The sequence below is a fragment of the Miniopterus schreibersii genome (assembly GCF_964146895.1).
Source record: "Miniopterus schreibersii genome assembly, chromosome: 3".
Lineage (NCBI taxonomy): Eukaryota > Metazoa > Chordata > Mammalia > Chiroptera > Miniopteridae > Miniopterus > Miniopterus schreibersii.
In genome coordinates, this window is record NC_138103.1 from 69,000,777 (window position 1) to 69,020,387 (window position 19,611).

Genomic DNA, 19,611 nt, shown 5'->3' on the forward strand with positions numbered 1-19,611 from the left:
TATTATAATTACCTTTTCTATTTCTCTTTGTGTAGCTCCTTCCTTTTTCAAGCGTTCTTGTTCTACACACTTGGCATTGTAATTTTCCTTGGATTTCTGGAGGGCCTGAGTTATGCTCTGAATGGTTTGAACAGCTTCCAGAGTTCCTGCAACTTCTTCTTTAGTCTGTTTGGTATGAAATGATTCATCAAAAATGATCAAGCTGTAAAGCACTCAATATCTGACCAATCAATTCTTTCGCAAGAAAAAACTGATACCTTTTTATGAGATTTTACTTGCTCCTCTCCATACTTCTGAACTTCCTTTATTAATTCTTGTAATTTTCTAACAAGATCCAAGTGACAATTTGCTAATTTCTCGGTGGATGTTTTGAACACATCCCACACTGGTGCAAATGTTCTAAGGGAAAGGAAATAAGGGAATAATTTACTAAATGAAAAAAATTTTAGGGTTCCAAAATAGAACTAGAGAAATTAATAATGTTATATTCAGCAATTTTAATTAGGTAAAAGATGAAATTAAAATAAATTAAAAATTAAATGACTGACAAATTGACCTTTTTTTTAAAATATGTATATTTATTTCAGAGAGAGGAAGGGAGAGGGAGAAACAGACAGAAACATCAACAATGAAAGTCATTGATCAACTGCCTCCTGCGCGCCCCCTGACTGGGGATCGAGCCGGCAACCCAGGCATGTGCCCTGACCGGGAATCGAACCTTGATCTAGATCCTACATCGATGGTCAACCGCTGAGCCATGCCCAGCCGGGCTTGATCTTACTTTTTAAATCCCTGGTTAATTAAATATATTAAATAAGTAAAATATTTCTGGACCTCAGTATACAAAAATGGATTAACTACTTATCACATGTCTGGCCATGGCCTTCACTTAATTATATTATTTACCTTGGCTATTTAGACTTGTATCAGAAGCATTTCTAATCACTCTCTAGTGTTAAAAATTAACTTATTAAATTAACAAATTTTAATTTAGACTACTTAGTGCTCCATTTAAAATGCTTCATCAGCCCCACTGGTGTGGCCCAGTGGACCCATGGAGGAATTGGGTTTGTAATATGGAGTCACAGGTCACGGTTCAGTTCCCAGTCAGGGAACATGCCGGGGGTTGTGAGATTGATCCCCAGTAGGGGTCATGCAGGAGGTAGCCGATCAATGATTCTCTCTCATCATTGATGTTTCCAATTCTCTATCCCTCTCCCTCTTTCTCCAAAAAAAAAAAAAATCAATAAAAACATATTTAAAAAATAAATAGATAAATAAAATGCTTCATCAAAACTAAAAGTTCCTTTGAATTTAAACATGGAAAAGTAAAAACTTGCACATGATTTTTTAGTGTCTTCATCATTAATAAGTGTATAAGAATTATTTTAAAACTGTTATCTGAAACCTTTTGAGGACCATTATAATGTTATTTATCTGTGTACTTTAACAAACACTAATAGACTCCCCTTTCTACAACCTTGGTTCAGGATGCACGACATACTTTCCTACCACCTTTTCTCAATATTGAGGATTTACTATTTTCGGCAGTTTCAAATATTTCCAAGAATTACTTACTGTGTTATAATAGCTTAGATAGTATTTAGAATGCCAACGGTTAATTTAAACTAATTTGGTCAATAGAGAATGATCTAAGAATAATTTTATCCTATGCTTTCCTCAGGTACTTTCAAAGATAGTTTCAACAGCACTTGCTTTGTTTTATGACAAAACTTATAACAGAAAACAAAGAAAATACCAGCAATGATCACTAAGTCAAGAGGATAGAGAAAGAAACTACTTATTGTAATATGTACTCTGTGCCAATTATTACACTTCTTATCTAGTAGAAAAGCTAACTAACAATGTTCATTTTAAGCAATAGTGAAACAGTTCAGAGGATTATTAAAATACTTAGGATTTGTTCTGATTAGAATATCACTTCACACTTTAAGATCTCATCAGCACTAAATCTGGCAAGTGGATGGAAAATTTAGAAAGAAAAAAGATACCTGAAATGTATCCACTCACTACAGCATCAAAAGACTTGTACATCACTTCATGTAAACCTGATACATGATAGTCTAGATTTCACAAAGCAGATAAGATAGGAGTGTCCCTTTACTTTACCAAAAGATTCCTTACAGTGAAAAGCAGTTCAACATAAGATTTCTACAAATATAGGTTTCTTTAAGGAATTTCAAATATAATTCCATTTACAAAGGCTTGATATATAGAACTTTTTTTCTGGTCAGGTAATACACATGAATGTATAATAAACACTAAGAAAGAAAACTGATGAATCCAAAATATGTTTAAATGAACTAAATATAGAAAGGTTAAATTCAACTTCTTGCTTAAATATACATCAGCGAACAAAAACATTAATATTTAAAATCTTTATGATCTTGAGATGACACTAACACAAAAAATAAAATATCACTTATTTATGAGAAGCACACATTCCAAAGACAGAAAGGTTGTCAATAACTTTATTATCTTCCATTTGGTTACTAAAAATAGGTTAGAATTTCCAATAATAAAACTATGGCCAACTGGTGAAAGCTAGCTTCTGTTATTCTAGTTACTTTCTGACCCTTCTACTGTGGTGAATAAAGAAGAAATTATGTTTTAGAAGATGAAGTTTAAATGGAGGCTCCAGAAATAGAAGGCTACCAGAAAAGTGAGTAGAGAGATGGAAAAAAGGAAGAATGAAGTTATGTCAAGGGAGTGGAGGGGAAAGAATTGGAGGAGAATTGGGAGGAAAAAACAAAAGTAACCAACTACCAGTCCTCACTCTTCTCTAGGTGAAAAGGGTGATAGCTCCCCATCCTTCCCAGCCACTGTACATAGCTACAAAAGGTCCTTTTAGCTGTGGCTGTCAGCACTTACATAATGGACAGTGTCACTACCCTGTGGATGAACTGAGGGTCCCACCCTTCTTTATCTAGACCACAAAGTAGGAAGATTTTTATTCAAACTCACTCAACGACACTACAGAATACTTTCATAAAATAGTCATTCTTAACCAGCTTTCTGAATCACAAAATCATATGTCAATCTGATAACTGGTATAGACCCTCTTTATCAGAAATATGAGTTAATAATACCTACATAAAAATTTACATAAAATTTCAGGAGATTCACAGATTCATCAGAAACCCATATACAGAGGAATATTTTACTAAATATCACTATAAAAATCTTTGTAAATGTTACACAAATTATTTTCACATCTGAGCTAAAATACAACCTCTTCCCACATTTCAGATAATTAAATCAGATTAAGTATTCCTTTCAGAATTGTTACAGTTCAAATTATATAATTATTCTTCCCAGAGTTGTTCTGGCTGTGAGCACATCTCATTTTAAACATATTCTTATTGTTGGTATCATTTTCCAAAGAATACATTTCTTCAACACAAATTCTTAAAAGATTTAATGATAGTCTAAAAAACCATGAGACATTTTTAACGCATTTTAACATTTCAATCGTTAGTGAGTTTTTCAAGATCACTGTTCAGCAGAATTTAAATGAAGCTACAGAAAACAGGAATAACATGCATTACACATAATATTTATAAGCTCCAAACTACACTACTGAGTGACTATGTCATTTAATAAAAGGAGAAAAAATAAGTTTCACATATTTTGTATTCAGTAATTCAGCAAGTTAAATTATATATTCAATCAAGTAAAGAATATATTCACAGATACATTTTAAATAAGTACATTAAATATTTTACATTTATGAACTATTACATCCTCAATGAAACTCAATATTCTGAAGAACTCTGCCTAAATCGGCACTAAAAAAGAGTTCTCCAAAGAAATTAACTCACCCAAGTTGTGAATAATTGCTTGCAGATTTTGCTAGTTTTGTCATTGACCTGGAGTATGCCTCTTCTATGGTAGCTCTGTTAAATCAAATTTCCATATTATCATATCTCATTTAACTACCAAACAAACACATAGCAAAGTTACCAAAATAGAATTAAAACTGTAGAAACAAAAAGCTAAGTCCAATTATGTGTTAAAAATAAGTATGTGGTCATGAATTTCTGGCCTATTGTTAGATGTCCTTTTATACATCTACCTAAAGAACTAGTCTGGTATAGAATTAAAATAATTTATATCACACAAAAAACTTACATGAAGTCACCACTCTTTTTATCTTTAGTACCAATGGTTATTTAAACAAGAAATGCAAGGGTACTGCTTCTTGTATTTTTCTCTCTCTCTGTAAACTGATTCAGCATGAAAGTCTTATTTTTTAATACTTACTTGGTGTACTTAATATAGTTTGATTACTTTCAACATTGTGATTTCATTATTATACACATTTACTAGAACAAAAGATTAATAATAGTCTTTTGCACAATACTAAATATAAATTATTAGAAAGTCTGAAATCCTGAACTTCAGGCTTAATCTATTTTGTGATTAGATCTAAAACACTAACAAGTATTTCATACTATCATACTGTTTTATATAACTACTATTTAGCTTAAAGGATTTTAGTCTTAAAAAAAAAAAAAATCAACCAAAGCCATTAAGTATGAGATAAAATATTTTTCCCATAGATACATATACAAAACATGAGGGGGGCCCGGCCAGGCGTGGCTCAGCGGTTGAGCGTCGACCTGGGATCCAGGCGATCGGGGTTTGATTCCCGGTCAGGCCACATGCCCCGGATGTGGGCTCCATCAATGACTCTCTCATCATTGATGTTTCTCTCTCTCCTCTCTCTCTCCCTCTCCTTTCCTCTCTCTGAAATCAATAAAGATATATTTAAAAGAACAAAAAAAAAAAAAAAAACATGAGGCAGTATTTGTTGTACATGCTGGCCTTCTTCACACTATGAAACTTAAGTTCTATCTTACCTCTGTAATTATCACATCCCTTCTCAATCTGTTCTACCCTTAACAGTGTAACAGTCTACAGCCACCACTGCCCTTCCATTTACTTTGATAGGTTCAACTAACTTGCTGCTTTTAATGTCCAAATCCAGATCTCCACATTGCTCTTACATCAAACCATCAGTTTAATATCTAAATGCCTCAAGCACAACTCTACTCAGATACCTTAAGCATCTCAAACTCAGATTATCCAAACTAAGCTTATCTCCACTATCCCCCTACCCCACACCCATAACCAGCTCTCTAACAACAAGCAACTATTAACATTATCTGCCTCTCACTGCTGGCATTGTGATTTTTTTCCGCTCCTTTAAATTTTTTTGTCCTTTTAATATACTATATTACAAAGGTAGTACTTCGATAATCTAAAAAGTTAATACAGAAAGAAATATTAATATCTCAATGAATAAGTTTTAACAGCAAGAAAAAAAAGTGGTCAATTTCTAGTAATTGTGAATTGATACAAAAACCTTCCAATAAGGAAAACTAGAAAATCATGGGAGGAGAGGTGTGTGACTAAAAGGCATCTGAGAACTAAAGAGGCAGTTAAGAATCAGCAGGCCAAGATCCAAGAGAAGAATGTCCAAAAACGTGAGTCAGATATGTAGGGCAGCTTTTCCCTTGGGGCATCTAGAAGAGGCAGCTAAGACTGAGAAGTGGAGCAGAGCTTTTCACAGCCTCACCAGGTAAGGGAGAAGAAACAATAGATCGAGGCCTGCCAAAGGTGGAAAGCATGGGAAATCCCGTGCCCTTTAAGTTGAGACTCCAAGAGTAAGGATGAACCATAAATAGGCAAACCCTCAAAAGGACTTCAATCCATATCTTTTCAAACCCTGATGCTGGGTCCTGCATGGATGCCTTATATACATTCATAAAACCACCAGGCATATAAGGAAACAAGACATGATGAACAAAAACCAACAGGAACAAATTAGCAACATTCCAAAAGTTGAGATTATAAAACTTAGACCTTATGAGTTTATGTATTATGTTCAAGGAGATAAATAAATCAAGAATTTCCGTAGAGCCCAGCTGGTGTGGCTCAGGTGGTTAAGCATCGTCCCATGCACCAAGAGGCCCCTGGTTCGATTCCTGGTCAGAGCACATGCCCGAGTTGTGGGCTCAATCCCCAGTAAGAGGTGTGCAGGAGGCAGCTCATCAATGTTTTTCTCTCCTTTCCTCTCTCTCTAAAATCAATAAAAACATATATATGTATTTTAAAAAGAATTTCCGTAAAGAACTAGAAATCATTTTTTAAAAGTGGAGGAAACCAGAGCAAACTTGAATAAAAATACAAATTCTGTATCTGAAAAATACAAAAGTTAATATGTCAATGGATAAGATTTAACAGCAAGCCCAGCCAGGCATGGCTCAGCAGTTGAGCGTCGGCCTACGATTCAGGCGATCGGGGTTCGATTCCCGGTCAGGGCACATGCCCGGGTGCGGGCTGCAGCCGATCAATGATTCTCTCATCATTGATGTTTCTATCTCTCTCTCTCCCTCTCCTTTCCTCTCTCTGAAATCAATAAAGATATATTTAAAAAAAGAAAAAGATTTAACAGCAAATTCAATACACTACAGAGAGAATTAATAAACTAGAAGAGAGTTGAAAATAGTCTCCTGGAATAAAGCTCAAAAAGACAAAAGAATGTAAAACAGAAAACAGAAATAAAGGACAAAGGACAAAGCAAAAAAGTCTAACGTGTAAAAAAGACAAAGAATGTGTCAGAAGAAATATCTATAGAGATAAAAATGGAGTATTTTCCAAAATTGACAAGATATCAAACCACAGATCCAAGTAGCCCAACAAACCTTAAGAGGATAAATAAAAAGATATCTATACCTAGTCACATCACAGTAAAACTGCTGAAAATCAAAGACAAAAAAAGTAAACTGCAAAACTATAAAACTCTTAGAGGATAACAGGAGAAAACCTAGCTGACTTTGGGTATAGTGATGTCTTTTTAGATACAACACCAAAGACACGATCTGTGAAAGAAATCATTCTTAAGCTGGACTTCATTAAAATGTAAACTTCTCTGTGAAAGATAATGTCAAGAAAATGAGAAGGCAAGTCACAGACTGGGAGAAACTATTTGCAAAAGACACACCTTAAAAAAGAACTGGTATCCCAGATACACAAAGAACTCTTAAAACTCAACAATAAGAAAACAGCCTAATTTTAAAAATGGGCCAATGACCTGAACAAACACCTCTCCAAAAAAGATATACAGATGGCAAATAAGCATATGAAAAGATATTCCATGTCATACGTCATCAGGAAACTGCAAATTAAAACAATGAGATACCACTAAATACCTATTAAAATGGCCAAAGTCTATCACTTCTCAGCCTTTTGGGTAAGATCAAGTATAGTATCTGTTCTTATCAGTTTAATATCTGATACATACTCTATCAGAGGACAATATATTAAATGTATTTTTAGAGAAGGGAAATGGAACAGGAACTTGCTCTGTCCGCTCCACACATCGACCCAGTATTGTAATACTTCCAGGAATGGTGCACCAAGAAAAAAATAAAATGGCCAAAGTCTGGAACCACGACACCACCAAACACTGGCAAGGATGTGGAACAAAAACTCTCATTCATTGCTGGTGGGCATTCAAATGATAAAGCCACTTTGGAAGACAGTTTGGCAGTTTCTTACAATACTAAACATACACTTACACTATAATCAAGCAATCATGTTCCTTGGTATCTAACCAAAGGAGCTGAAAACTTATGTCCACACAAAAACCTACACATTGATGTTTAAAGCAGCTATATCCATAAATGACAAAATTTGGAAGCAACCAAGATGTCCTTCATTAGGTGAATGGATAAATAAACTGTGGTAAATCCAGACAATGGAGTATTATTAAGCACAAAAAATAAATGAGCTTATCAAGTCACAAAAAGACATGAAGGAATCTTAAATACATATTACTAAGTGAAAGAAGCCAATCTGAAAAGGCTATAGTTTATTACTTAGTGGTTTATAATATTTTCTCTATTTTTGACTAAATTTCAGGTTTTCCATAATAGAAGACTGAAGAAATACAGAACAAAAATGGTATGCATAAGTATATATTTCCACAATAAAAAGTTTCTTAAAAATGAAAAACTTTTAATTACCGTAGTAAAAAGTCACACACATACATACAAATAGCATATAAAGCCTAAGTTAGGAGGTGGTAGTGTTATAAGCTTCCTGCATTTTCAGGAAGAGGGTAAAAGTACCAATTATTATTAGACATAAATAGATCAAGGAAGTATGTTATAACCTGGTGAAGGAAATAAACATATAAGTCCAGGAAGCACAGAGAGTCCCAAACAAGATGAACCCAAAGAGGCCCACACCAAGACATATCATAATTAAAATGAAAAAGGTTAAAGACAAAGAGAAATTTTTTAAATATGTTTTTATTGATTTGAGAGAGAGAGAGGAAGAGAGAGGGATAGAGAGAAACATCCATGAGAAAGAAACATTGATCAGCTGCCTCCTGCACGCCCCCTACTGGGTATGGAACCCCAAACCTGGGCATGTGCCCTGACCGGGAATCAAACTGGGGAACTCTTAGTTCATGGGTCAGTGCTCAACCACTGAACCACACCAGCTGGGCCAAAGAGAATCTTTCTTTTTTTAAAATTTATTGGGGTGACAATGGTTACTATGAACATACAGGTTTCAGGCATGGGTTTCTATGTTACAAGATCTGCATATTGCTCTGTGTGCCCACCACCTATAGTCATATCTTCTCCTGTCACAATATATTAAGACCCCCTTCACTTCCCACCCCCTCAAAGAGAGAATCTTAAAAGCAACAAGAGAAAAGCAATTAGTTACCTACAAGGGAGCTCCCATAAGACTGGTAGCTGATTTCTCAACATGAACTTTGTAGGCCAGAAGCCAAGAAATATTCAGTGATGAAAAGCAAGGACCTACAACCAAGATTACTCTAACTAGCAAAGCTATCATTTAGAATCAAAGAAGAGATAAATAGCTTCCCAGACAAGAAAAAAATAAAGGAGTTCATCATCACCAAACCAGTATTATATGAAATGTTAAAGCGTTTTCTTTAAGAAGAAAAAAAGGTAAAAAATAGAAACAATAAAATGGCAATAAATATGCATCAACAATTGAATCTAAAAAAACAAAATAAACGAACAAGCAGATCAGAAACAGACTCATAGATACAGAGAACAGTTTGATGGCTGCCAGATGGAAGGGGGCTGAGGGGATCAGTTGTTACTGAATAGTCATGCGGATGTATAGTACAGCACAGGGAACATAGTCAATAATATTATAACTTTGTATGGTGTCAGATGAGTGCAAGATTTATCAGGATGATCACTTAGTAAGTTATGTAATATCTAATCACTGCGCTATACACTTGAAACTAATATAAAAATGTATGTCAACTGTAATTGAAAAATAAAAATTATTTAAAAAAAAAATCTTTACTGAGCCCTGGCCTGTTTGGCTCAATGGTTATTGTGTCAGACTGTGGACTGAAGGGTCCTGGTTCAAATCCGGCCAAGGGCACACATCTCGGTTGCAGGTTCAATCCCTAGCCCTGGTCAGGGCGTGTGTAGGAGGCAACAAATCTATGTCTCTCTCTCACATTGATATTTCTCTCTCTCTCTCTGTCTCTCCCTTCCTCTCTCTCTGAAAAGCAATAGAAAAAGTATCCTCGAGCCCGGCTGGGCGTGGCTCAGAGGTTGAGCCTCGACCTAGGATCCAGGCAATCAGAGTTCGATTCCTAGTCAGGGCACATGCCCGGGTTGCAGGCTTGATCAATGACTCTCTCATCATTGATGTTTCTATCTCTCTCTGTCCCTCTCCTTTCCTCTCTCTGAAATCAATGAAGATATATTAAAAAAAAAAAAAGTATCCTCGAGTGAAGATTAAAATTTTAAAAATCTTTACTGAGGGCCTACTAAAGGGGCAAGCACTCTCCCAAGTGCAGGAAATAGAGTAATAAGCAAAAATGACACAAAAAACAATCCCTGCTCTTATGAGGTTTATATTCTAAGACAAATAAGTAAAATATTGTTTATATCAGATGGTTTAAGTTTTATAAAGAAAAATAAAGCAGGGAAGGGGGAGTGGAAGAATGGGTTGTCTCACTGCTCACAGAAGCACACCAGCGTTAGATTCTGGGCAAAGAGATAGCCCAGGAGTCCTGGACTTCTTAGGGTTACTGACATAAACAGGGCTAAAAGGCATAATGATAACTGCATTAAAGGTCTCAAGGTAGTTCGTTATAATAGTGTTGCAAGTATTGGGGAAGAAGGCAGGCTAGGGGATATGCCAGAGACGCAGAGTTCTGGGGTCTCTCCCTTATTACACCTGCCAATGACGACATAGAAGCTGGAGAGGGATAGCCTTATTCATAGCACTTAGAGCTTTTGGACTCCCTCTTAACTCCAATAGAGAGGTGGAAGCCATAAGAGGATTGGTGTTACATGAAAAAGTTTGTTCACCAATTCCTACCAGTTAACTCTATGAAGGCAGAAGTTATGGCTTTACCACTATATTCCCAGAATCAAGACAAGTACCTGACACACTACAGACACTGGATATAAATTCTTGAAAGAATAAATGAAGTATTGTATCTAAAGGCAAAATATCTCTATATTATCAAGGTAAAGATTTTAAATGTATTCATATAAAAACCACCAAGAGGGGCCAGCCACAAAACACCTTTAATCAAATCAAATTATAATTATTTTTAATAGTTTCTAAATTAACCATTATATTATAAAGTTTTAAAAAGACAATCACATTTTGTAAATTTGCAGAATTTAAAAACACATTTTTTAGGACTTTTTTAAGATAAAAGTTATAATAATACATAATTAAACTACAAGTTCAGAAAACAGTCTTTTCAAGTTATTTTAGTATGTTTTCTTTACTGACATGTTTATTTAAAGAAATGGTAATATTTTATCCTTCAAAGTTCCTCAAATTTTCCTATTATATCACCTTGTTAGTACATTCAATGAAAAATATGTAGATAATATTTTCAAGCAGTGATACATAAACCAGTTTAACAATGCCACTTGGAGCCACTATTTAGCCCTCAGCGTGTAGATTACAGATAACCACTACTTTAAAGTATAACTACTTTAACAAAGTACAGTTTTAACAACTGTACTTGATTACTTTACAATCAAAATTTTCTCATTTATATTCTAAAATTTAACTTGTAATAAACTGTTAAATTACATGAAAAAATACATACCTTTCTCTTACAAAATCTGCTAGCTCTTTTGTTGATATCTGTCCATGTTTCATATTATGGTAAAGGACATCAAAGCCACTGTTTTTTTCCCCCTACAATTTAAAAAGATGTTTTAGTTTAACAAAAAATAAAAAAAGGGAGAGAGCTGTCAACATGGCTTAATAACATTAACAAATATGCAATTCTGACAGACAGGTAAGCTGTCTTTCCTAAATTTAACCACTGTTACTCATTGTAAGACTTAAAACTGTATCAAAGGAATATTGTAAGGTTTCATAAAGTTTATAATTTATTATATATACAATCACATACATATGCATACTCCATAATTACTCATAAGGGTATATTAATGAAACTAAGTCTAAAACTTTAAGGAATAATATGCAGTATAATTTAGAAAAGATAGCCATGGGCCTCTTTAAATACATTACCAAATACCAAAATTCACTTCCTTAAACAGGCATTAAGGGATTCCTAATTATTTAACTCAGCAATTTTCAATCGGTGTGCCGCAAGAATTTTTAAAACATGCAATACCTGGCTATTTAGTCAGGGGGACTGCCCTCTTTTCCCTTAGGTTGTCAAATAAAAAAATGACAACAGCCAACACAACAAAAGCCGTCCAATGTGAATGAATCAAAATTATACCTAATTTTTTGTCAGATTGGAAAAAATATATTTTTTGATGTGCTGCAGAATTTGAGTAATTAGTTTGTATATGCCATGAGATGAAAAGGGTTGAAAATCGCTGATTTAACTCAAAAGACTGAGCTTTAAAATTACTATACCTTGACTTCTGAGTCAAGACAGCATATTATTAATCACATAAGCATTGAATATCCCACAAGATACTTTATAATTGCTAATATAAGTCTTTCAGTAAACAAGTAATTTGAGAAGTGAGAAAGTAGATAAAATTTTAATTAAAGAGCAGTAACAGTCTATTGGCTAGTCCTCAACTAATGGGAAATTAACAGAACCAGACCACCACACAATCCTACAAAACCTTTAGTTATTTAATCCAATAAATGCTAAATTAACTAGTCATAGCAAAGAAAACATCAGAAATATCAATGTTATAGGTAAAATAATAGACTTATCAATAAACCAAGCTCAATAACTCTCTTCACAAATAGAAGTTTTATTTTTCTTCAGTGATAATAAAATAATGAAGTATGGAATATATTTACTGGAAATAAAAAGCATTATCATAAGCAAGTGTTACACAATCTGAAACCTAATTTTTCCAAAGTTTGCCAAAAACAGGAAACATGTTATAGTAACTTCCAGTTATGTTGAAGTGATCCCTGATAAATTTGTCAGCTAATACACCAAGTAATTAGTCTGCCATACATACAACAAATTAAAATGTAATATTCGTAAGGAGGTAATATAAATAATATCCTTAGCATTCTGAAGATCCATTTCCATTTTTCAGGACGAATATAACAGAAAACTACAGCCTCCTATGAATCCAAACATATCCATTTGGCTTCTACAATTTTTTCATGTTTAAGATAAAGAAAAAATTTATTACCTAAGTTTATTTTTTACTTTCCCTGGGTTTTGAATGCAAATTTATTCCAGCAAAAATAAGGATATTTTTTGAAATAAACATTATCACTGGTCTATAGCAAGCAAAAATAACATCATGCAGATTAGTAAAACAAATTACAAATAATGACAGGCCTGAAACCTCTCAGGGATTCATTCCATTACTTGAATATAATACAGAAATTACAAGTGATTAGACAATCCACCAACTCCCATAATATGGACCTTGAAAAAAACAAATCTGCGGGGGGGGGGGGGGGGAACAAACCTTAAATCTAACACATTAAAATCCAAAGTCTGAAGCTCTTATGCCCCAAATTTCTCACCTAACACACCCACTAGTTCTCATTTGCACATAATTCTAACAAATCTAGGTTACCTGGGTTCCCAAAGTGCACTATGCATATTTAAAGGGCAAATTGGAAAAGAGCTGGCAGAGGCTATTCAAACCAGCACACAGACCATTAGAAGAAATAATATTTACCAAGTTTACAAGGGAAAAAAAAAAAAAAAAAGAATTTTCTTTAAGGAGACAAGAACTCAGAGACCATCTTATAATTGGGGCAACAAGGTCCTGAGAATTGTGTGCCTCTGTTACAGCACTTTAAACATTGAACAATCAAGAAAAGGTTAAATTATATGAGAAATCTGGGCTCTTATTAAGAAGTCCTCGCCCTGGCCAGTGTGGCTCAGCATAGTCCCCTGTACACCAAAAGGTTGGGGGTTCGATCGATGTTTTGCTCTCACATCAGTGTTTCTCTCTCTCCCCCTCTCCATTCCTCTCTCTTGAAAACCAATTTTTAAAAAAAAGAGTATGTCCTCTGGTGAGAATTAAAAAAACAGAAGTCCTTGAAGGAGCAAGCTCTTTACTTGGGACGTTCAGATATCCAAACAGCCTATTACTTAAAATTCCCAATACAGGGAATGAGGTTTATTAATTTGTTTACTATACAATATAATAATACAGTAACAGTGATATAATATACCTTAGGAAAAAGTACTAGCTACTCCATCCCTCCAGTCTTCACTTGGAAAGAAAAGGAAAACTCATCCTAGTAAGGATGGGATACAGAAGAAGGCTGCCTGAAAAGGCACTAATGACTAAACATAAACACCCTGCATGATTACAAATCCATTTGTCATTTCTTCCTATTTGCAATTCATTCACTTACTAAAGTCAAAAAAATGTAATGAGTCTAACTCTAAGCACCATTTTCTTTAACAATTTCACAAAACAAATGACTCAAATTCAAAGTCAAGGTGTCTAACAAAGAACCCAGGTTTTATTGTCACCTTATCAAAATCTTACTTTATAGCCTTGATAAAATGATAGTATATTAAATAAACACACATTTCAGATATATGTGAAAAAATACAGAAGGAGTGAGGGCACTGGAGCTCAGGTCTAGACCTATTTGGCTTCAGCATCTTCCCTTGCACAAAATATGGGAAATTCTGGGGAAATGGGAAGAGAAACCACTCTTGAAACTGACAACCATGACTCATTATAATTCTGCCACCATTTGAGATTACCCAGTATTTTTTTTAACTAAAAGTATACCCATGCAAGTTCTATAACTTTTATAGTAGCCCCCAATGTTTTTAGTAAATGTTCTAATACAAAGAAAAGTAAAATAACAAAAATAATTCTGAATTACATGTCCATTTTATCACACTAGACCTTGAAGTAGATATGTTCCTATTATTTTCAAGACAAAAAAAATTTTCTTACCATATTTGTTAACTGAAGCAAGCAGAACTTGCTAAAATACACAAATGTACAAATAACCTGACAACAGACCTTTATTATCAAATAGAATTATGACTGAAATGTTTTCTGGTCTTTAATATTTTACTGGAACTGTAAGTGTTCGTGCCCTTTGATTCAGAAATTCCACTTTTAGAACTCTGTATCACGAAACACACATATAAAAAAAAAATGTGGAAGAATATTCACTATAGTGCTGTTCACAATAGTAAAAAATCAGAAACAATTAAAAAACATCCACTAGCATTACTGGTTAAATAAATCACAGTATAGCCTACAATAACATACATACAGTGTTCTTCAAAAGACTATAGCAAGAAAAAAATTTGCAGATTTTAAGTATTAATTTTAAAAATCTGCCCAGATGTACTGTCAGTGATAAAAAATGAAACATACAATTATTCATAGCCAAAAATAACCTAATGTAACAACTTAAGGGTCCATCAACTAGTAAATGGGTAGTGGGTAGACAAAATGAGGTATATCCATAAAATGTAATACAGTTTAGCAATAAAGAAACAAACACTGACACATACTACTTTATGAACCTCATAAACATTTTACTAAGTGAAAGAAGCCAGACATAAGAGTCCACATGTTGTATGATTGTATGAAATGTCCAGAATAGTGAAATCTATAAAGAAAGAGAGTGGATTAGTGGCTGCCTAGAACTGAAGGTGGAAAAGAGTATTAACTGTATACGAACATGAGGGATCTAATTATTGGAAGGATGAAAATATTCTAACACTGATTTATGGTTATGGTTGCACCACTCCATAAAGTTACTAAAAACTAGTAAGTTGTATACTTAAAATGGGTAGGTTTTATGATAGCTAAAATATGTTTTCAATAAGGTTGTCTGAAACAAGAAAGAGAAGTTGGGAAATTCCCTTTTTCTCTTGGGAGAGTAGTTTTGCTTGGTTTTGTCTTTTCTTAACAAATTGGTTCTTACTACCTCAATTTCTGAAGGTTGGTACCTTCCTACAAGAGAAATATATTTTTAAATTTTAGTTTGAAAGAACTGTAGATTTACAGGAAATGGCTAAAAAATGTACAGGGAGATTCCATATATAAGCAAGATTTTTCTTTTTTCTTTTAGTTGAATGGTCAAATCTTATTTACTGAGGAAGGTCAGCTTTCCCTAACAGTTGGATAGGGTTGCTATTTATGTTCACTGGGAACAGATGACTGCAGAATTCATAATGCCCCATTCTTCTATGGAGGCCTGGTATTGTTTTTTTATTTATTATTTATTTATTTTTAGGTAAAAAAAATTAAATTGAATTGAATTAAAAAGGAAGGTGCAAAACAGTATACCTAGTAGGATTTCATTTTCACTGAAAAAAAATGTTGCATATACAGAGTGGGGCAAAAGTAGGTTTACAGTTGTTGGTACTCAAAACAGTTTAATCGTGTATTATTATTTATTAACTACTGTATTATTTTCCATATGAACTGTAAACCTCTGCCCCACCTTGTATGTATATAAAAGGATTCTAAAGGCATATGCAGCAAACTATTAACAGCCAATTATTTCTAAGAAGTGGAATAATGAGCATAGGTTAACTTTCTAATAAAAAATAAAGCCACCCCAGTTGGTTTGCTCAGTGGTTAGAGCGTTGGCCCGAGGACTAACCAGTCCCACGTTCAATTCCAGCCAAGTACCTCAGTTGCAGGTTCGAATCAATGTGTGTCTCTCTCACATCATATATGTTTCTCTCTCTCTCTCTCCTCCCTTCCACTCTCTCTGAAAAGCAATGGAAAAATATCCTTGGGTGAGGATTAAAAAATAAATAAGCCAAGTCTTCAATACAGAAGTAACAGAGTTAAGAGCTATCATGACAAGCAGTTTTAAAAAGCAATTTTCTCCCAAGTATACCACAACTGTTGACATAAAATCTTGCTTATCAATGGCTGTTTTTTCCTTCTGCTCAAATTTTTATTCTTTTTTTACAACAGTTTTATTGAGATAAAATTCACACACCATACAATTCACTCATTTAAAATGTACACTGTAATAATTTTTAGGATATTTATAGGGTTGTACAACCATCACCATAATCATTGTCAGAACATTACTGTCACCCACCAAAAAACAACAACAAATCCATAACCAAATACAGGCATACCTCAGAAATACTGGGTGCTCAGTTCCAGACTACCACAACAAAGTGAGTATTGCACAGAAAGCAAGTCGTAAGCTTTATGCTGGTGAAGGGACGTGCCTCCAATTTATAAAAAAAAACCTGTGAAATGCAAACTGAGGTACACCTGCAGGTAGATTTTTTTTTTTTAATATATCTTATTGATTTCAGAGAGAGGAAGGGAGAGGGAGAGATAGAAACATTAATGATGAAAGAGTCGTCAATGATCAGCTGCCTCGTCCCAGACTGGGGATGGAGCCGCGTGCCCTGACTGGGAATCAAACCAGGATCTCCTGGATCCTAGGTCGATGCTCAACAGCTGAGCCATGCCCGGACAGGCTGTAGCTAGGTTTTTAAGGGTAGGTATTTACTAATCAGTGATGAGCTTCTTTTCAGCTAGCTAATTCATTAGTTTAACACATACGTCCACAAAGAAATCTGTACAAGAATGTTTATAGCAGCATTAATCATAATAGCTGAAAGATGGAAAACAACCCAGAAGTCCACCACCTGACAAATGAATAAACAAAATGTGATATAGTCGGGCACTAGAATATTACTCAGCCATAAAAGGAATAAAGGACTGCTATATGCAGCAATAATGATTGACCCTGAAAACATGATGCTAAAAGAAAGAAGCCAGTCACAAAAGACCGCATAGTATAATGATTCTATTCATATTAAAGTCCCGAATAAAAAAAGATAAAGACAAAGTAGATTAGTGGGTTGCTTGGGGGTTGGGGGGTAATGTAGGGGATGATAAAAGGTATAGGAGTTCTTTTTGAGGTAATGAAAATGTTTTTAAGTTAAATGTAATGGTGGTTGCAAATATTAACAAAATTGACTGTGAATATTGCCAAAAGCCACAGCATTATACACTTTAAATGAATGAGTGAACTACATGGTATGTAAAGTATAGCTCAATAAAGTTGTCCCAAAAGTTCAGTAAATAATATTTACCCTTTTTAATCAATAAATTTTTGCAGAGAAACTTTCAGTATTGATTGACAGAAACATTAACACCATTGCTGATCCAAGGAGAACAACTGCTATAAAAGTTTGCACTAAGATAGGTTCTTTTACCTGCTAATCTTAATGCACTTTACAAAGAGGTATCACTTTCACAGAATATCCACTGACTATGACCTGGGGCAAATAAAAATTGTGTTATGATCCAATATAAATAAGCGTTAAAAAATCTTTGTACTCCTAGCATGAAGTAGAAAAAAAAGTTTTACCATCCTTTGAAGATGAAAGTCCAGAATCAGACTTCCTCTTAACACTCCAATTTAACTAAGACTACTGCAGTTAACAGTTTGATGTATATCTGTCCAGATTTCTTTTCACATACATATAGTAACATGCTACTTTTTAATCATGAAAATGAGGTCTACTATGCATATTGTCCTGGGTCTAAATTATCAATTGAACTGAAATTTAGCTTGAAAAGATAACTAAATTATAAGTAAGGTCACCAAGTCACTGAAAATGTTCAGATTTTTTTCTAGCCTAATGTAGTCTACAAGTAAGACATCCTTGAAATTTCAAATTAAAAAGTTTAAATAAAGCATCAAACCTACTTTGGAAATCCAAAGGCACCTTTTTCTGGTTGATTTTATAACAACTTTATACTTAAAATTTTTAAATACGTTATAAAATACAATCTAACATATTTCCACTTGAAGAAAAAATGCATATCTCTATTTAAAAGGCTATGAAATTTCTATTTTAACTAAAATGGAATTCACATATCTAGGTTTTAAGAGCCACAAAAATAGTAGAAAAGCACAAGGCTACAAACCCCACAGATTTAAAAAATTTTAATTTATTTTAGAGAGAGAAACATCAATTTGTTGTTCCAGGTATTTATGCATTCATTGGTTGTATATGTTCTGACCGGAGATCAAACCCGCAACCTTGGCAAATCAGGACGACGCTCTAACCAAATGAGCTACGGACCAGGGCAAACCCCAGAGATTTTAGTTAATGGTTTGAAACTTTTCTTTCAAAGAACCTTTTAAGGGCAACAGAAAATTAAACACTTCAACTTTGATGAGTCCAAGAGCTGAAAAACAGGCAGAAGATAAGAGTATAGACTGTATGAATTAAAAAGTTTACTTTACCTATTTTCCTTTTCAATTAAAAAAAATATTTTTGGAGGGGGAAGAAAAAGGTCAGGAGGTGCTGTCATGTGAACAACAATAACATGCCTAACCTTCCTCTGAACTCTATACTGCTTCAAAAGTAAAAAAATATCACTTTCTACCTCTCTACGTTCTGCTTTTACTCTAGTTTTTACCAACACTTACTAGATAACCTTGGACAAGTCACTGCAAAGTATAACATTAATACATGTCTGGTGCAGTCTCACTTTACCTGCCTTCTCTGAAAAACACAATCAAACATTTAACTAATTCTGATGATACTCTTTTTTCTTTGAAGAATGGACCCTCTAGTGAAGTATCTTCTCGACACTTTTGATGGGAATTCAACAAATAAGCAATGACAGCCCTCCAGTACCATTTTTGCCTTGAAAACTGCTAGGAAAAAATAAAATATATGCAAGTAGTTTTTCACACATGATCACTAAAACTATTCTGCAGAACTACTGACAAGATATTGCTAAAGCAAAAAACAATGATTAAAATATGCAGAATGAGCACTGCTCAGCAACCAAAACTACTTAGTGCAGGTACAAAACTCACTCAAACACATTTGTTGGTTGACTGATGAAAATAAATCTTATCACGTTAAAAATATTTTTCTCACCCCTCAGATAATACTCCCTAAACTTTTTAATTATAAGTCACTTCTTCCCAGTTAGTTAAATCCTTAAAGCCATCTAAATAGATATTACATAATGGATTCTACAAAAATAGCAGATGCAAACAGTTGTGAAATAACTTTCATTTTTATATCTTTCAAATTTTCTGTAATCTGTAAATAAATGTAATTTTCATTACTTTCAAAATGAAATA

General features: G+C 34.0%; 1 protein-coding gene across 1 annotated transcript in view; it reads right to left on the reverse strand.

Annotated features, from left to right (window-relative positions):
• FCHO2 (FCH and mu domain containing endocytic adaptor 2) overlaps positions 1 to 19,611 on the reverse strand; it is a 103,141-nt gene that overhangs the window by 76,481 nt on the left and 7,049 nt on the right. The window contains exons 2-5 of the mRNA XM_081131843.1: positions 11,168 to 11,259; positions 3,843 to 3,917; positions 258 to 399; positions 13 to 165 (exon numbers count right to left, since the gene is read on the reverse strand). Coding sequence (XP_080987969.1) covers positions 13 to 165; positions 258 to 399; positions 3,843 to 3,917; positions 11,168 to 11,259 — 462 coding nt within the window. The remainder of the gene's footprint in view (positions 1 to 12; positions 166 to 257; positions 400 to 3,842; positions 3,918 to 11,167; positions 11,260 to 19,611) is intronic.